The sequence below is a fragment of the Dicentrarchus labrax genome, unplaced genomic scaffold (assembly GCF_905237075.1).
Source record: "Dicentrarchus labrax unplaced genomic scaffold, dlabrax2021, whole genome shotgun sequence".
Classification (NCBI taxonomy): Eukaryota; Metazoa; Chordata; class Actinopteri; family Moronidae; genus Dicentrarchus; species Dicentrarchus labrax.
In genome coordinates, this window is record NW_026136720.1 from 26,493,242 (window position 1) to 26,511,492 (window position 18,251).

At 41.4% G+C, this 18,251-nt stretch overlaps 1 protein-coding gene across 5 annotated transcripts in view; it reads left to right on the forward strand.

The window, feature by feature from the left end:
- Positions 1-18,251, forward strand: part of bcar1 (BCAR1 scaffold protein, Cas family member) — a 105,648-nt gene that overhangs the window by 39,295 nt on the left and 48,102 nt on the right. Inside the window, exon 1 of one of the 5 annotated variants that reach the window (XM_051383155.1) lies at positions 8,609-9,002. The exons of the other annotated variants lie outside the window; for them this stretch is intronic. Within the exon in view, the coding sequence (XP_051239115.1) occupies positions 8,991-9,002 (12 nt within the window). The 5' untranslated portion in view covers positions 8,609-8,990. Of the gene's footprint in view, positions 1-8,608; positions 9,003-18,251 lie in introns of those variants that run through there. 5 annotated transcript variants of the gene reach the window in all.

Sequence of the window (18,251 nt, forward strand, 5' to 3'; positions counted from 1 at the left end):
AAGCACTGGAGAAGTCAAAAAACATGACCCTCACGTGCTCCCGCTATCCTCCAGGTGTAACAGGGATCTGTGCAGTGGGTAGATTACTGCGTCGTCCACCCCAATACCAGGCTGGTAAGCAAACTGCAGGGGGTCCAGCTGTGTGCCCACCAGGAGTCGCAGGTGTCTCAGGATGATCCTCTCCATGGTCTTCATCAGGTGGGAGGTCAAGGCAACAGGTCTGAAGTGGTTAGCCTCCTTGGGGCGCGGTGTCTTCAGTCACAGGACCACACAGGAGGTCTTCGACAGGGCTGGGACTTTCTCCAGACTCAGGCTCAGATTGAACAAGCGCATGTGCTGGTCTGCACAATCTTTAAGCAGTCTTGGGCTGATGCCGTCCGGGCCGGGGCCTTCCTTGCCTTGATCTTGTTAAGTTGACACCTCACCTGATCAACTGTTATGGAGAAGGGGGTGGAGGATGACTGGGGTGGGGGGTATGGTGGGTGGTTAAAGTCTCTGGGGGAGTGAGAGGGGGGTGGTGAACTAGTGAGGGGTGGGGTGGTGAACTGGTGAGGGGTGGTGAACGGGTGAGGGGTGGGTGGGTGGACTGGTGGAGGTCAGGTGTTGAAGATGGCAGGCTGAGTAGTGGAGGGGCAGGGGGAGCTTGCCAGGGAAATTGTGAAGTGGGAGCAGAGTAGGTGAGGGAGGGAGAAGAGGCAGAATCAAATCTGTCTGGGGGGGGGCAAAAATGCAGTTGAAGGGGGTAAAAATTGAATCTGATCTTCTCAGTTCTGATGTGGTCAAAATTAGATACACGTCTGATTTTTTTTTTTTTGGTATGTAACTTCAATGTGAACAGTCATATCAGAATTAATGTGACTGTTACATTGCTCTAGACTGCCATTCGTCATTCAATTCAATTCAGTTTTATTATTATGTTATAAGTTATCTCAAGACTTCAAATAGAGCAGGCCTAGACCTTATAAAATTATTTACAGAGACCCAAAAGTTCCCACCATGAGCAAGCACTTAGCGATGGTGGCAAGGAAACACTTCCTTTTAAGAGGCAGAAACCTCAGACAGACCCCGGCTCTAGGTGGGTAGTCATGCAGGTCACTTTAGGACCTGTTTCCACAGCAATCAGATATGGTCCACATTTAAAAAAATAATGTGAACAGCCAAATAATAAAGATTTATCAGAAACAAATCAGAATTGAGCACTAAGGCTTGCAGTGTGAATGCAGCCTTAGTCACAATAGATGACATAAAAGAATAGTGCAACATTTTCAAAAGCGCATTTGTTCACTTTTTTAGCCGAAGCCAGGAGATATATGTTTGTTTCTTCTGTCTCTGTCCTGCATGTGTGAAGCCGCACGGAGTGATACTTGAAAAAGTCAGTGCCGTTGGCCTAATATACTCAAACTCTTTTTAAAAAATGTTTAATTAAAATTTTTAATTTTAAACATGGACTTGTTAATTAGTTGCAGTTTTTTTCTTATTTTTACTAAACAATAAAAGGCACATGCATATATACATACACACACACATAAAGTTAGACTATATGTGCACAAACCCATGCACCCACACAAACGCACATGATATTCTGTTGTTTGATCTGCTAAGCCCTCTGAATTTAAGGTGGAGAGGATGGGTAGGATTATTTCTAGGATATGACAATCTACACTAAAATTAATCAATTTATAGAGAATTTAATAGTGCGTGGACAGATTTGTTTGCTGTCTGCTTGATCTGTGGCTCTTTGACAGTTAAGGTTGCTAAATTAAATAAAGTATAAAATAAACCTACAACCCCATGCACATTTGGGCTGGTGGAGAAATATGTTCCAGGCTTAAGAAGCAGCAGTACTGAGGGCTGTTGGAGAAATAAGACTTTTAGTTGCAGAAGTAACTAAAGTGGGACAGAAGCAGTCCTTTACTTCTGTATGCCCCCCGCTGATTCAAATATACTGGCTGCAGAAAGAGACACGGAGAAAAAGGAGAGGGTGTGTGTGAGACAGAAAGGTGAACACACACACTGTGTGTGTGTGGTGTTCCCTACAGTTGCTGTCATTTTACTTGACTGTTAAAGAGCTGATTGTCTGACACAGTAGAACAAAGTGTTGCCTCTGGCATGACTGATTCTCCACTGTGTCAACCTGTGAGAATGTGGAATATGCTTTTTGAAGCTCTTAGACACAAGTTCAGTATGATATCTACTAGCGATGGCAGTAATTTGGAATTGTGTTAAAGCTGCAGTAGGTAACTTTTATAAAAATAATTGTCATATTTGCTGAAACTTTCACTGTATCCTGACAGTAGGACATGAGGCAGCTAATCTCTGAAAAAATCAGGTCCCCGTCGTTTGTTTTAGTGCTCCTAACGGCATTTCCAATAGGCTCCAATATACTTTGAGTATTGAGTTTTGAAAGTTTGAATATAGATTCCCAGGATCCCAAAGCATCTGTATTTGACACCCTGAGAATGAGACTCAACTATCAACTGTATTTCTTGGCTCTGATTGGTTGTTTTCATTCAGGCCCGGTGGATTCTTGCAAATGCCATTAAGAACACTAGGTGGAGCCAGAGGAACCTGATTGCAGCCGTTTATAAAGACAACTTAGTGTGTATCTGTCTATAGGTGTCCAGTATGTTGCACTGACAGGGTGGCATTCATGCTGCAGTTTTATGATAAGGGCTCAGACAGCTCTGAGCATCTGTTACTGTGCAGTGAATAGGATGCATTCACACTGTGCGGTCTTATACTGAAAGAGATTACAGCTGATAAAAAAAGACTGTCGACCTCCAAGATGGAAGCACAAGAGACAAAAAGCTTTTATGATTTCACATGCGTGTTATGCTCTGAATAAAGCCATTTCCTTTTTTTTTTTCAGTTCTTCTTATTGTCTGAAAAAATGTGTAACTTCTGCTGTGTGTGTGTGTGTGTGTGTGTGTGTGTGTGTGTGTGTGTGTGTGTGTTTGTGTGTGTGTGTGTGTGTGTGTGTGTGTGTGTGTGTGTGTGTGTGTGTGTGTGTGTGTGTGTGAGAGAGAGAGAGAGAAAGAGAGAGTTGTGTGTGAGCATTCTGTCCTGGGGTCATTTAATTAACGGGTCCCAAAAAGTTTTGTGCCTGACCCCTGACCTTAGCCAAGTTCTGACAGCTCGCTCACAGAGAGATTGTTTGTGCAAACCCCATTCTCTCTCTCTCTCTCTCTCTCTCTCTCTTTCTCTTTCTCTCTATCTGCACATGCGTGTGTGTGTGTGGATGAACCCTCACTCTGGACTTTTCCAACCCCCCACTTTCCGCAGGAAGTCTATTTCAGCACATTCTGTCATCCTTCTTAAAAGTACCTACAATCTCCTTTTTAGCAGTTAAAATGGTGGAATGATGAAGTCACAGCATGTTGACTGTTTTTAGTCAAGTCGGTGTTGCTGAAAGCAGGTTAAAATTAGAGGTTAGTTCTAAATTGGTCTCTTTTAACCATTAAGACGAGGCTTCCCAAAGCTTATCTCAAAATGCCAGTTAATCAGCCCGATTAATCAGCCAACCCATTAATCGGTCTATCACTAATCATTGTAACCATGCCAAAAAGTCCTCCACTCATCAGAAGGCTGGTGGTTCAATCCCCAGCTCCTCCCCCTGCACGTCTAAGGGCCTTGTCACACCTGAAAAGTCTGTTGTAGTAGTAGTAGTAGTAGTAGTAGTCGGACCATATTTTGATTTAAAATTTGATGTCCTCGATCCCCATGTGGCTCATTGTGTGGTTCTTCGTGGTTCTGACGATAGCCTATCTAACTTCCTGTAATTGGCCCGAAAGTCCGAACCAACCAAAAAAGGTTTTCACACTTGAAACGAAACGAACCATGATTCAGTTTGATCCCATGGTTTGTGGGAGGTTTCACACCTATAACTTTTGTTTGGATAAATTGAAAAGTCCAGAAGTCCGTACCAAACAAGCTGGTGTGAAAGCACCCTAAGTGCTAAATAATTAAGTACTAAGTAATTTTATTAGGAGACCTGCTCTATTTGAAAAGTGTCCTGAGATAACTTTGTTATGAATTGGTGCTATACAAATAGAATTTAAGTGAAATTAATTGAAGTGATCTTGGGCAAGATAGGGAGCCCAAAATTGCTCCCAATGCTGTGTCATCAGTGTGAGTGTGTGTGAATGGTTTGTTACTTCCTGATGAGCCGTTCACATCTTGTGTCTGCCATCAGTGTATGATTGTGTGTGAAAGGGTGAATGTGGCATAGTATAAAGTGCTTTGAGTGGTCGGAAGACTAGAAAGGCGCTATACAAGTGCAGTCCATTCACCATTTACTATTACACTGCGTGAGTCTCTGTTAACAGTGAGAAACCGACAGATAGATCCATCCTCACTGCTGCATTATAAATGTTGGCAGGTATGGACAGCACTATAGTTACATGAGTTGACTTATTTTTGTCAGTGATAATTTTGGGGATGGTAAGCATCCTCTAGCCTCTTAATAGTGCCGCTGTAGGAATGAGTCCAGCTGCCTCGCAAGATCATCTCTCATCAGCAGTGCTCAGAAAATACATCTGTTTTAGACAGTGAAGAGAGAAAATTCAAATGAGCTACTGATCATAAACTGTAACAGCAGCTGCCTCACCAGCCATGATTACATACTCCTCACCCACGCGCACACACACACACACACACACACACACACACACACACACACACACACACACACACACACACACACACACACACACACACACTATGTCTGTCTGGCGCATTAGCTGGAATCCCAAATGGTAGACAACAATGCAGTATTAAATTTTTTTTGACGGGGGTGCCTAGTTAGCTCAGTCGGTAGAGCTGGCGACCCATGTACGGAGTTGCTGCTGCGGCCTAGGGTTTGAATCCAACCTCTGGCCCTTTGCTGCGTGTCATCCCCTCTCTCTGTCCCCCTTTCCTGTCTGTCTTCAGCTTTAATTTTTTTTTTTTAAGTCACTGACGCAACAAACACAATCACAGGAAATTAAAAATAACTGCCCTAATGTTTGGCCTAAGGTATTAACACCAAATGTCACAGTCATTAGAGTTTCTGTGAAACTAGCTCTGCCTGCATGTGGTGAATGAGAAACACTTCACTGGGCGAAAACCTTGTATCTCCAAAACCCTGAGCTTTACAAGAAGACCAACCCAGTTTCATTTCCTTGTTTGGAAATATATTTTAAAAATGAATTATATATATATATATATATATATATATATATATATATATATATACAGAAAAATCTGACATACAAGGTTTTCACCCAGCAGCAGCCATTTGTATTTTGCGCTCGGGGGCTGAGAGAGATCACTTGCTGTTATAATAAGCAGCCTAAATGATAAACACACAGTCCCATGCACACACACACACACACACACACACACACACACACACACACACACACACACACACACAATCAATTAGTGTGTGTCAGCTGCTGGACCAGAGCAGAGAGCTGACAGGGGTTAATGAAGTTATTAAGCATGTGAATGGAGAAAGAATGGAAGAAGAGTGAAGTGAGTGAAGATGGGAGAGGAGAAGAGATGCTCATCCACACACACTGTCATTCTTCTGATTCTTCTTTTATTCAAGACTGGGTTCTAATCTACACTGGACTGAAGGGCTGGGATGCAGAAAAAAAGAATAACTAATTAATTTTAGTCAGGCAAGACACAAGTAGAAAGCCCCTTTCAGCAACACATAGCCTGGAAATGATAATTCAACAAATGTATGTCTTCTGACAAATTAGAGTCAACGACTTGGCTAAAGGACACTATGGAAGCGTGTTCTTACCAGGACCAGGAAAAAAAACCAATAGGTGAATAGTAACAAATGAAAACAAAAATGTTGTCATACACAACACAAAGTACACAAAGATTACACATTTTTCCCAAAGATACTTTCTTTTATTTTAGGTCATTCTTATCACACTGATGTATCTTCAAGTGTCAATTTTTCTGATAAGTTCGGTTTTAATTAGTAATTCAAAGCTATAAAAGGGGGGTTTCACATCATGATTGACAGCTGAGTCGCCCAGGTGTATGGGCAGGACTTTAATACTGCGGCACCAACCCTGATTACTGCTGCGCAGAAACTTTTTTGTGCAGTGGTAGGAAGTGGAGACAGAAAGTACAGATGGACATGGTGACATATAGCAGGTTTTCTTTGCCACTTAACCTTTTCCCATAAACCTTCTATGTTGCATTCTTAGATTTTCCACCAGGAGCAACAAGGATTTGAACACATCACTCCCATTAAAGATACTAGGTGTTTCTTCAGTGCTTGACCCAATAAAAGATGGCAGCCAGAAATCAAAGCTGCTTAGTTGTTAATTTTCCTTCTTTGATGTGGTCCAGACACTAGAGGGAATACAAGACTTTTCCAGGATCATGGATGTACCTTTAAAAACACAGGAAGTTTCTTAAAGGAAAAAGTTGTGCCACAGTTCTATTGGTGGTATTATTGACCAATCATGTTTGAGCAGGCTTTGGTTGCATGCAGTGTGTGTGGAGAGTAGAAGAGGCAAAACATATTGGCCGAAATGTGGTCTCTGAAGTTACTTCTTACTTCTTTAGCTTTTTATTAGCTTTTTTAAAAATTATTATTATTTCTACATTTCTATGCAGATACCTGTTTATACAGATTAGACGAAATGTTGCCTGGGTTGCGTGTCAAGTTGTTAATTGAACTGTAAACAATGACCAGGGTATGGAAGAGCAACTCTTGGCCCAGATATCTGCTGGCCACACCGGAAGCCCAGAAACATTGGCCATTGCCCCCAGAGGCTAAATCGTTGTGAGACAATAGACGATGTCCTTTACCAGAACTGAGAGTGAAGACACAGAAACTGAGTGTTCATGAATCACTTCCCCAGCAGAGACCATTACCATATTCAGATTCACATTGCCCTACATCGCTTAATCCTCAATGACTGCTTTCTATTCGTGTGTGTGTGTATTTGTGGTATCCACTTGCCATTTGTAGGTCAGTGTGACAGAGGCTGTTGTTGTCGAGTGTGGCGGTCAGGGAGGGCAGTGCCCAGGTCATGGAGGGTGAAGTGTGTGTGTAGGTGTGTGGAATGTTCTGCTGGGGAGTTGCTGGTCAGCATCACAAACAATGTAAGTACTGTCCTTCAGATATAAGAGGAGACGCAGGGAGGACCAGAGGTACATTTCTCTTCCTCTTCTTTGGTGCCACTGCTTACATGTCACACCGGTCTTCATATAGACTGAAGCAGTAAACACATAAACTTTGTTGGGCTGATTGTAATTTTGGTACCACAACTGACTGGACTAAGTTGGGTCCGAGTCAGTTCTAGTATAGGCCAGTCACTGTTGACAGTTAGGATATAAAATCTTATCGTGTAATGGTGAAGGACCCAATGGTTTCACTCCTGAGTCATTTAAGGCTGGCAATATTCAGTATTTTCCTTCTCAACAAATCCCATGTTTAGAGCCAAACCTGTTCATTGACCTGTTCAACTTCAGCAGAGCAGAGCAGAGCAAGCCCTCAGGAAGCCAAACCATGTAATTACAGCAATGGCGTCTGTCACAGGATGCACACTGGCCTAGAAATACTTGTAGTAGTCGATATATTTGATACAACCTCTGCAAATTTTCATAATCAGAATTTCATCTATTCTGTCCAATAACATTTTGAATGTTTAGAAGAGCCGCACGATTAAATCATTTTATCTCTGTTTAAGTTAGTGGAGGGCTAAACTGAAAGTTAGCGGCTCAGCCACTATGGCCCATAGAACATGCACAGTATGCATTAATCTGGTAATTTCTTTACAGCAGAAAGTTGTTTTTTGGCTTAATGTGCCACTGAAAAACGTATCTAGGAATGAACTGAGCCCCGCCTCCAACGCTGTATCCAGTTCTCCTTCAAAGGTCCAGTGTACAACACTGGTTGTTTTTGTTCAGGCCTGGTAGATTCTTGCAAATACCATTAGGAGCACTAGGAGGAGCCAGAGGAACCTGATTGTTTCACAGATTATCTGTCTCATGTACTACTGTCAGGATATAGTGAAAGTTAAGAGTCAATAGACAGCAAAGAGTAAAGTTCTGACCTTGTCTAGTAATGTATGTATCTTGTGAGTAGTAATAGGTATGTTTCAGGGAACTGTGTAATCTTTTTTAGTTTTAGGTTTGAAGTCTTTGTTGTCAATCAATCACCATAAATTACAATCAATAAAAACCAACCCTGTTTCTTCCCATCTTGTTCCAACTTCCAAAAATTGTGATGAAAGTCTATTCCTCCTTCCTTTGCTGAGGACCCCCTACAACCCACTCAAGGATCTCTGTTGGTCCCCGGACCCCAGTTTGCAAACCATTGGCTTAGCATCTCTTTAAGGCACCAATCTTAGGGTAAAGACAATTGGATGAGGTCATGCTGCCTTATGCTCATGTGCAGTGTACTTTATGTGTCTCAGCAGCATATTGCAATGCACTGACACTCTGCCACAGCCAAGGGGGTGGGGGTGTGTGTGTGTGTGGGGGGGGGGGGGCAAAGCGCATTTGCATGGGAAGAGCTCCTGAGGCCAATGGCCAGAATGGATAGAGGGAATATTAGGATCCAGCAGGAAGTGACGTGTCGGGTTACACACTCCTCCCTCTTTTCCTCAGGCGAGAGAGAGAGATCAAGGGAGAAAGAAGGGGCGAGCGGGGTAGAAGTAAATGGGCCAAGCAGCAGTCTCATTCTTGCTGCGTGAGATCACGGAGCGGCAGAATGTGTCGGGATCTGCTTGACTACTGAAAACAAGACTGAACAACACGGGAGGAGAGACACAGAGAGGAAAAGGGAAGGGAGGACAGAAGGACACAGGAGGGAGGGAAGGAAGGAGGGGTGGAGGAGGAGATCTGGAAGAGTTTTTGGGATCTTTTAGGATCTACGCTTCCCAAAAGGATCTAGTTGGCAAAGTGTGTCACAGGGGCTGAGCTACAGCCCTGCCCCGGAGTTACCACAGCCGCCTCACTGCAGCAGGGACAAGATGAATTATCTGGTGAGTGTGTCTGTGTTTGTGTGTGTGTGTGTGTGAGTGAGAGAGAGAGAGAGAGAGAGAGAGAGAGAGATTTCTGTGTGTCCATGCAAAATCTCTGGCTTTTAAAAAAAATCTGTGCCTTTTTTGGCAATCATCCCCTGTGGTTGAGTGTGTGAGTTTTGTAGCAGGACCTGCTATAACCCAGCTGTGCACGGACTAAATGGGGCTGGAGTATGAAGAGAAGAAAAACGTGAAGGGGGAGGAGAGGGGAATTGGAGTTAACATTTTATCTGCAGATTCCAAGGTTTTGTTGGTGCTCAGCGGGGAGTGTGTGTATGTTTGTGTGTGTCCGTGTTTGTGGTGAAGGGTCTAAAGTCGGGTCGAGGAGATGGGACCTCATTGTCCTGTAAAGGAATGTGAAGGGACAAAAGGACAAAGTTGCGAGAGATTCTTCCGCTTTTTCTTCTGTTGTGTCTAGTTTTCCATGGAAAGAGACACTAAAAGACTTTTCTTTGTCAGTCCATTGAATATAACAAACAAGGAATTATATTCTGTAAGAAATACCTAAAACATCAGAAATAAGTTGTGACATGACATTTCTAGGTTGCATATTTGAACACTTTCATAGTACTTCAGTAAAAGTTTGTCACTTGATGCCTATAATCCTCTTGAGAGCTTTCCCTGCCGATACACACTGCGCATGTTTTCTTTTAAACTTGCTGCACAGAATCAGAACACACAGCACAAGTCTGTTGTCCGGTTTATGGCTCCGAAAAGAAAGAAAGAAAGAAAGAAAGAAAGAAAGAAAGAAAGAAAGGGGGGGTGGGGGGTGGGGGGTGGGGTGGGGGGGCTGTGGTCTGCCTTTCTGCTGACTCAGAGGAAAGTGGAGAGAAATGAAGGTTTTATGACCAGAGGACAGAGGGAGGCGATCAGTCGTCTGAAAGAGGAAAAATGCTCCAGTAAAACAGAAGAAGGAGAGCAAAAAGAGAGGCAGGGCAAGATGATATGTGCAAGTATTGAATATGACATCGATTTAGTAAAGTGGAGAGAGGAAGACTGGTTGAGTGGGGGAAGAGCGGAATAGTTTGGTGAGGAGAGAGAGAAAATGAAGTTAGAATGGAAGCAGGAGAGGAGGAAAGAAGAAGAATAAGAAACTGGCAGCAACAGTCCTTCCCTGCCATTGTTTGAAAGGGTTCTGCGTCAGTGTTGGCTCACTGCTCATGTCATACTACTGTGTGTATGTGTGTGTTTATGTGTGTGTGTGTGTGTGTGTGTGTGTGTGTGTGTGTTTGGGGTAACTACACAGTCAGGAATGTGGCAGGCAGTGCAGAGCAGATCGCTGTGTGTGTAACTAGTAATTACATGCCCGTAATTAGTGTGTAATTAATATAAAATAACTTTCCACTGTTGTGGAACTTAGAGACAGCCATGTCAAAGCTTTCCCACTGACTGTACAACAAGTTTATTCACATATAATGTGCATTTTTAACATTTAGTGGGGAATAATTGAGGAACTAAGTGAAGCTGGTTTCTGTAGAAAAGCAGACAAAGAAAGAAAACATTAAGATCAGTGACAACATGTGCATCATTTCAGGATCACAAGAGCAGACATTACTGTACTAGAAAATAAATAAATGATTAAGTAAAAAAATATTTACAGTATTTGAGATCTGTCCCTAAGTAAAGATAAATCAAAGAAGTGCTGAACCAATCCATCCATCCATTCCTGAACCTGAGCCCAGTGTTTACCTAATAGTCTGTCTATATGCCAGCAAATAGAGTCTATTATGAACCTGAGTACCCCAAAGTGTTATGTTAGAGATGTACAGTATGCCAGTATTTAGAAACTGACATATGCTAACTTGCAAGTTAGCATTAATCACCTATATGGATGATATTTCAGGAACTGCTTGGCCATTTTGGACAATATTAGAGTGGTTTTGGGAAAGTGGTTAAGGAAGCTAAATTCATGTCTGACATTTAAAAAAGTGATGTTTAAACTGTGCCCATATTTGAACTCCTAGTGGGCTAATTTTGATTAAGTTTGAGTCCGTTTTGACAATATTTATATGCATAATAGATAACCACAAAATTAATCAAAATTGTTTTTCATTTTGAAATGTATACAGCATCCTTAAATAACCCCTAAAACCACTCCTATATCGGTAAATTGAAATATTGTCCATTTAGGCAATTATGCTTAGTAATGCTAGCATCTTGCAGTTTCTAAATGCTAGGGACCCATACTGTACATTTATAACATAAAACTTTGGGGTTCACGTTGCTGGAAAGAAGACTATAAAGGCCTGGTCACACTACATGCCTTTCAAAGTCGTCAGATCTCCGTACTGTTGGCACTACACAACTATCTGCCTTGTTGTGGTTTTCACACTACGTGACTGATCAGCAGCAGGGGTCACATGCTACAAGATCTTTCACAAAGAGTAATCCCACAGTCTGTCTAGTGTCAGCTCCTTCCTCACTGTCAAAGACTAAAACAATCTGTGCAAATAGATCTGCATATGTGTTTCATCCAATCTGTATGTTTCAGCTAGTTTTCACGTTTGTCCCGGGCTTAAACAGAGAGACAACCAGTGACACATAATTTATCTCAGGAGTGAGGGGGAGGTAACAGGGCCAGTGAACGGTGCTGGTTTTAAATAGATGAAGAAGATTCCCTCCATACCATGAACGAGTAAGTGTGGGTGTGTCATGTTCACTCATTCATCCAAAGAATCAAGTTCCCCTAACTCTTACTTGAGCTTGGCTAATTAAAACACACTGCTAATCTCGCCTGTTGACCTGTTGGATGGATTAAATGTTAGGAGAGTGGGTGTTGACAACAGGATTAGACTGATATATGTGTTCCCATTGCACACTAACTAAACTGTGGTTTGAGATGTTGCAGGACAATGAAGTACACTCAGAAATACCAGCATGCTAACTTATGTCAATAGAGACTTCCCAATTTGGAAGTGCAAAGGTGGTATTACAGTAGTGTATGAGGATTCAGAGATACTGTTTTATCATTTTTTCAACATGTTTTCACTTTGAAACGTTCTCTAAATATGACACTGTATGTAGCCATTGGCGTCACTTGCTCCGCGGTAAAGTTCGGAATAATAACTATGCAAGGAAAATTGGCCAAAATACATGTGGTGCCACATTTATTTTGACAGGTCTATTATAATGAACAAAAGCTGATACGGAAGCCATGGTCTTCCAGCACATAGAACTGGATATTCATTTAAAATTTGAAAATGATAGCACCAATACAAACAGTACATTGATACCTTGCTTTGACGAATATACTGTAAAACTCAGTCCCAAATAGAAGCAGGTCTCCTTTACTAGCCTGGTGTGTCCACAGGTTTTGACAAATACAGCAGGTCTTAATTAGAGGCCTGGTCTGGATTTTATAGATGAGGTTCATGGTACTATATAAAAACCTTTTTTTCATTTAGTTGTCAGCAAATGTCAAAAACAAGAAAACAATGTGTTAGTCTCTGGCTTTCAGCCCCAAGCCAAATGTATAGTTTCATATTAATAAAAAGGCTCAGTAAATCCTAAAACAGTTGCTCACTGTAGTTTTATCAAACGTCTCTCAAACAGGAGGAAATAATCCATTTCTCTGGGACTGTTTTCAGCAGTGGATTAATCCACATTTGGTGCTCTAGTGAGTATTTGGGGCAGCAGGACTCAAATAAAAGTACAGTGTGGCTCATTAATGCACAGAGGAGTCAGTGGGAGAGGGGTTTCTGTATTCGCCATAGTTAGAACCACATCACAATCCCATATACCCCTTGTTGTTTTGCATACAGGTCCTTGTTGTGCACTGCATCATGACTATAAAAAAATGAAGGACAGTCAGTATTGGAATAAGAATTCTAGGTGGTCCTCATTGTGTAAGTGCACATTTCTTTGCCCGTGTATTTCTCCTGACTGACTCATGGTGGCCTGGCTTATAGCAGGAAATCCCCTCTGTCTCCTGCATGACAAACACAGTCACACAGTCACACACACACACACACACACACACACACACACACACACACACACACACACACCACTCACCATCTACTGGCCCCCCACCTAGGGTGTACTGCCCCACCCCTATCTACCAAACCACACACTTACGGAAAATATGGGACACGGCCGTCTTCACTGACCCCTGAGTTAAAGCACACAAAGGTGGCACCCATAAAGTCAGTGGAGCAGTGAGTCAGCCAATCAGAACACAAGCCACTTGGTCAGCAAAAAGACAGACAGTGAAATTGTGCACTATATTCTCGCATTTAGACACCAGATCCTGGCTTTACCTGACCCTTTGTCCCAATACAGACTCCTGCAGTATGTGACTCATACATGCCAGTAACTCAGTAGACAGAGTCACCTTTGACCCAGATACCACGGTGTTCTGGGACTCTGCACAGAGCACCTGAAAAGGCTTTGGAGAAGCCAGAGAGGGACAGTCAGTTCTCAGTTCAGCCTCAGTGATCACACTGAACTGCTTAAGAGTGTCTGCACCTGATGGTCATCTTCATGTGAGCCTGTGTTCAGAAGGGGGAAGATTCAAGTCATTGAGATGAGAAATTAATCTTATCATATCAAATTGATATTTTAAATATATATTTCTTAATATTTTAATTAGATGTTTTTGAGAAATCGTTAACTTTAAGCAGCTGTAAGGCAGATTTACCTTCTATGCTACCAGTGTAAAAGTTTGTATGCTCAGGTACATGCTCGACATAATCTCTTTGTCTTTCATTAACTAACAGTGACCTGACCCAGAATTTACCATGCTGCATGTTGAGGATCTAGATGATTGTGTTATTCACTATAGTTATATTTAAAGAAAGCAATGTTACAAAAAACTGGCTTGATTATTGCTGGTACAGATTTTTTCCTGACTAAAACCAGTCCCTCCAGGATAAAAATACCTCAAAACATCCCAACATCCAAAAACTGCTGTGAAATCGTGCATTTTGGGCCATAGCAATCCCCAAAAAAGCCAGTGAAATCTTGGTGGGACTGTATCCAGTATATTGTAGGGCTGCAACAAATGATTATTTGATTAATCTCTCAATCGTTTTCTCAATCGATTGGTTCTTCGGTCCATAGAATGTCAGAAAAATTGTCTAAAGCCCAAGGTGATATCCTCAAATGTCTTGTTTTGTCTACGACCCAAAGATATTCATTTTACAGTCACCTAAAAAAAAGGACTCAAAGCGATTAATCGATTATGAAAATAGTTGGTAATTAATTTAATAGGTGACAATGAACTGATTAATGGGCTGATGCTGTTTTTGAAAAGCTCACGGGGGAATGGTGGAGAAAAAAATGCATTTTAAAAACGTTCATCTCCATCAGTGTGGACATGGCCAAAACAGATAAAGCATTTAGTTACATTGATTGATTGATTCTAAGTGTCTGCACCACATGGTGCTCAGACTGTCTCGGCTTACAAGACACTAAGCAACAACAACCAGGATGGTCACAAAACAGTCAGTTAAGTATACTTGGACAAACTCAATTTCTTATTTGATATGAAACATTCCAGCTATTTCTTTTTTATTAAAGAGCATACAATTCAATTCAATTTCAATTCAATTCAATTCAATTTTATTTGTATGGCGCCAATTCATAACAGAAGTTATCTCAGGACACTTTTCAAATAGAGCAGGTCTAGACCGAAGTCTTTATAACATTATTTACAAAGACCCAACAGTACCACCATGAGCAAGCACTTGGCGACAAGGGCAAGGAAAAACTTCCTTTTAAAAGGCAGAAACCTAGGACAGATCCTTCGGCTCTAGGTGGGTGGTCGTCTGTCTCGACCAGTTGGGGTGAGAGAAGAGAGAGAGAGAGAGACAGAGACAGAGACAGAGAGAGAGAGAGAGACAGACAGACAGAGACAGAGAGAGAGACAGACAGACAGACAGACAGACAGGTGTACAGCAACAACAGTATTGGCAATGGCAATCTAGCAGGACCATGGCAGGAGGCTCCACCAGGATCAATAAGAACCTGCGAGACGAGAAAGCACAAGAACTCCTGGGAAGAAGTGAAGTTAGTAACATGCATTAATGGAACATGAATGAGTGCAGAAAGAGAGAGGAAGGGAGGAGCTCAGTGCATCATGGGAAATCCCCCGATAGTCTAGGCCTATAGCAGCATAACTAAGGGATGGTTCAGGACTCACCTGATCCAGCCCTAACTATAAGCTTTATCAAAGAGGAATGTCTTAAGCCTACTCTTGAATGTGGAGAGGGTGTCTGCCTCCCGAACCACAACTGGAAGCTGGTTCCACAGGAGAGGAGCTTGGTAACTGAAGGCTCTGGCTCCTGTTCTACTTTTAGAGACTATAGGAACCACAAGTAGCCCAGCATTCAGAGAAGTAGTGTTCTAGAGGGGTAATAGGGTACTATGAGCTCTTTAAGATATGAAGGGGCCTGACCATGAAGAGCTTTATAGGTGAGGAGGAGGATTTTAAATTCTATTCTACATTTTACAGGAAGCCAGTGCAGAGAAGCTAGTACAGGAGAGATGTGATCTCTTTTTCTAGTTCCTGTCAATACTCGTGCTGCAGCGTTCTGAATTAATTGGAGCGTTTTAATGGACTTATTGGGGCAACCTGATAACAAAGAGTTGCAGTAATCCAGCCTTGAAGTAACAAATGCATGGATTAGTTTTTCTGCATCTGTCTGTGATAGGATGTGTCTAATTTTTGTAATATTACGTAAATGAAAGAAGGCAGTCCTGGTGGTCTGCTTTATGTGGGAGTTAAATGACAAATCCTGATCAAAGATAACTCCAAGATTCCTGACAGTGGTGCTCGAGGCCAAGGTAATGCCATCTAGAGTAACTATATCTTTAGACAGTGAGTCTCTAAGGTTTTTGGGGCCAAGAACAAGAATTTCATTTTTTAGAGTTTAACATCAGAAAATTGCAGCTCATCCAGCATTTTATGTCCTTAAGACATGTTTGTAATTTAGATAATTGATTAATTTCATCGGGCTTAATCGATAGATATAACTGCGTATCATCTGCATAACAGTGAAAGTTAATGGAGTGATTCCTAATAATGTTGCCTAAAGGGAGCATATATAAAGTAAATAGTATTAGTCCAAGTACAGAACCTTGTGGAACTCCATGACTAACTGTAGTATTTATTGAAGATTCATCGTTAGCGTGTACAAACTGCGAACAATCTGATAAATATGACTTAAACCAGCTTAGTGCGGTTCCTTTAATGCCAATTTGATGCTCAAGTCTCTGTAAAAGAATATCATGGTCAATGGTGTCAAATGCAGCACTAAGATCTAATAATACAAGTACCGAGACAAGTTCATTGTCAGAAGCAATCAGAAGGTCATTATTAACTTTAACCAGAGCTGTCTCTGTGCTATGATGAACTCTAAATCCTGACTGAAAATCCTCAAATAAACTATTGTTATGTAGAAAGTCACACAACTCTTTGGCGACTACTTTCTCCAGAATCTTAGAGAGGAAGGGGAGGTTAGAAATCGGTCTATAGTTGGCTAAAACCCCTGGGTCAAGAGTGGGCTTTTTAAAAAGGGGTTTAATTACAGCTACTTTAAATACAGTGGACAGAGGTGATAGGAAATCAGATGAGATTCCAACCAGACTTGTAATTGCAACGGTGCTGATTCATTGTCAGCATGTTAAGCCTCTAGGCCACCAGGAGGTCCGACATTCCTTTTATTTCAGTAACTACTCCAAACCAACAAAGTGTGAAAAATGATAATTGTATTGTCACGTCAAGTCTCTTGAGTCTGTGCAAACTGCCACACTTTGACCACTGTCACTTTGGACATAAAGGCTGCAGTGTCTATGAGACACGTTGAGATTTGGACCAGTACTAAAAGACAAGGCCTTGTCCTGTACTGGACTGACTCATTATGGTCATGGACTGCCCATTAGAGAGAACGTTCCCATGCAAATCAACATTCTTTGTGGTCAGTAGTCATCTCTCACAATGTGAATACACTGGATCAAATGTAATTTCATCACTCAGTAATAGATTGCATTGTTTTCCCAGGATGTTTTATCGTAAGCATTAGCATTCCCCTTTTTTAGATATTGATTAGTCTAGAAATGGATGGTGGCTGAGTAGTTAGCACTGTCAGGTTACAGCGAGCTTCCTGGCTTGAATGTCTATTCTTTTCTTGTTCATGTGGCTCGCTTTCTACAGTCATTATTAAACCTCACTTAAACATGGAAACAATTTTCTAATGTGTGTTCTAATTATCTAATCTAATCTAATCCAATTATCAAAGTGAAAACTTTGAAAAGCTATTCATTTTACACATTCTTTTCACTTCCATTCTAAACTGCAGTTTATGGCTAATTAAATAATTTTCTGATGTGCGTTTTGGAAACTTCAGATTCAGCAGGGTAGTTTTGATACAGTGTAAGACTTGTGCATGCACCAGGTGAAATCCCTTGCAAATACCATGAAACATCTCTAAATTGATGGAGGCACAAATTAATATAAATTCAAGGTTGCTCAGATTGTTTTTGTTTTTTCAATGTGGATAATAGGCATCGGACAGTTATCTTGGTCAAAATAATTGTGATACATGATATTATTGCTATAATCATGAAAATGCTATACTTTTAAAATGGCACTAAAACATACTGGAATCACTTCCATACATGACCTTACATTTTGTTAAGAAACACAGATAGACATCTCATCTCCATGTACTGTATGTTTCTATACTATTTCTACGCATCCACTTTTTTTGTGGAGGATACAACAGGCAAGCCAAGCCTTCAGCTATGAGCCTGAGATTTTGGAATGACTGGAAAGATGTGGGCTCCCCCTTGTCCCCTTGTTCAAAATAAAGCAGGAAATCAATATAGGACTGTATGCTGGCCAGCTAGACAACTTTTTCAAGTCATGTCACATGAGAATATTCACGATCAGCACGATAAATTATTGTTTTTTATTGCGATTATATCGTATATCGTCCCATCCTTAGTGGCCAAAATAAGTTTTTCTGCTGCTTTCCTGTCTGCTTCTCCGTATTGGGGGTGCGCTGAGCATCGTCTTTTGTAGGTGATTCATTGACTATGGTAACTCATACAACCCTACCAAAACACCGAAACTATCCCTTTAAGACACTGGCACAGAACTAGAGTATGTTTACTTCACTTATGCTACTGCTTTCAGTATATATCTGTATTGGTTTCACAGTACAGTAGTAGAGTACAGTTAGCAGACAAACAACAAGCTATGAATCA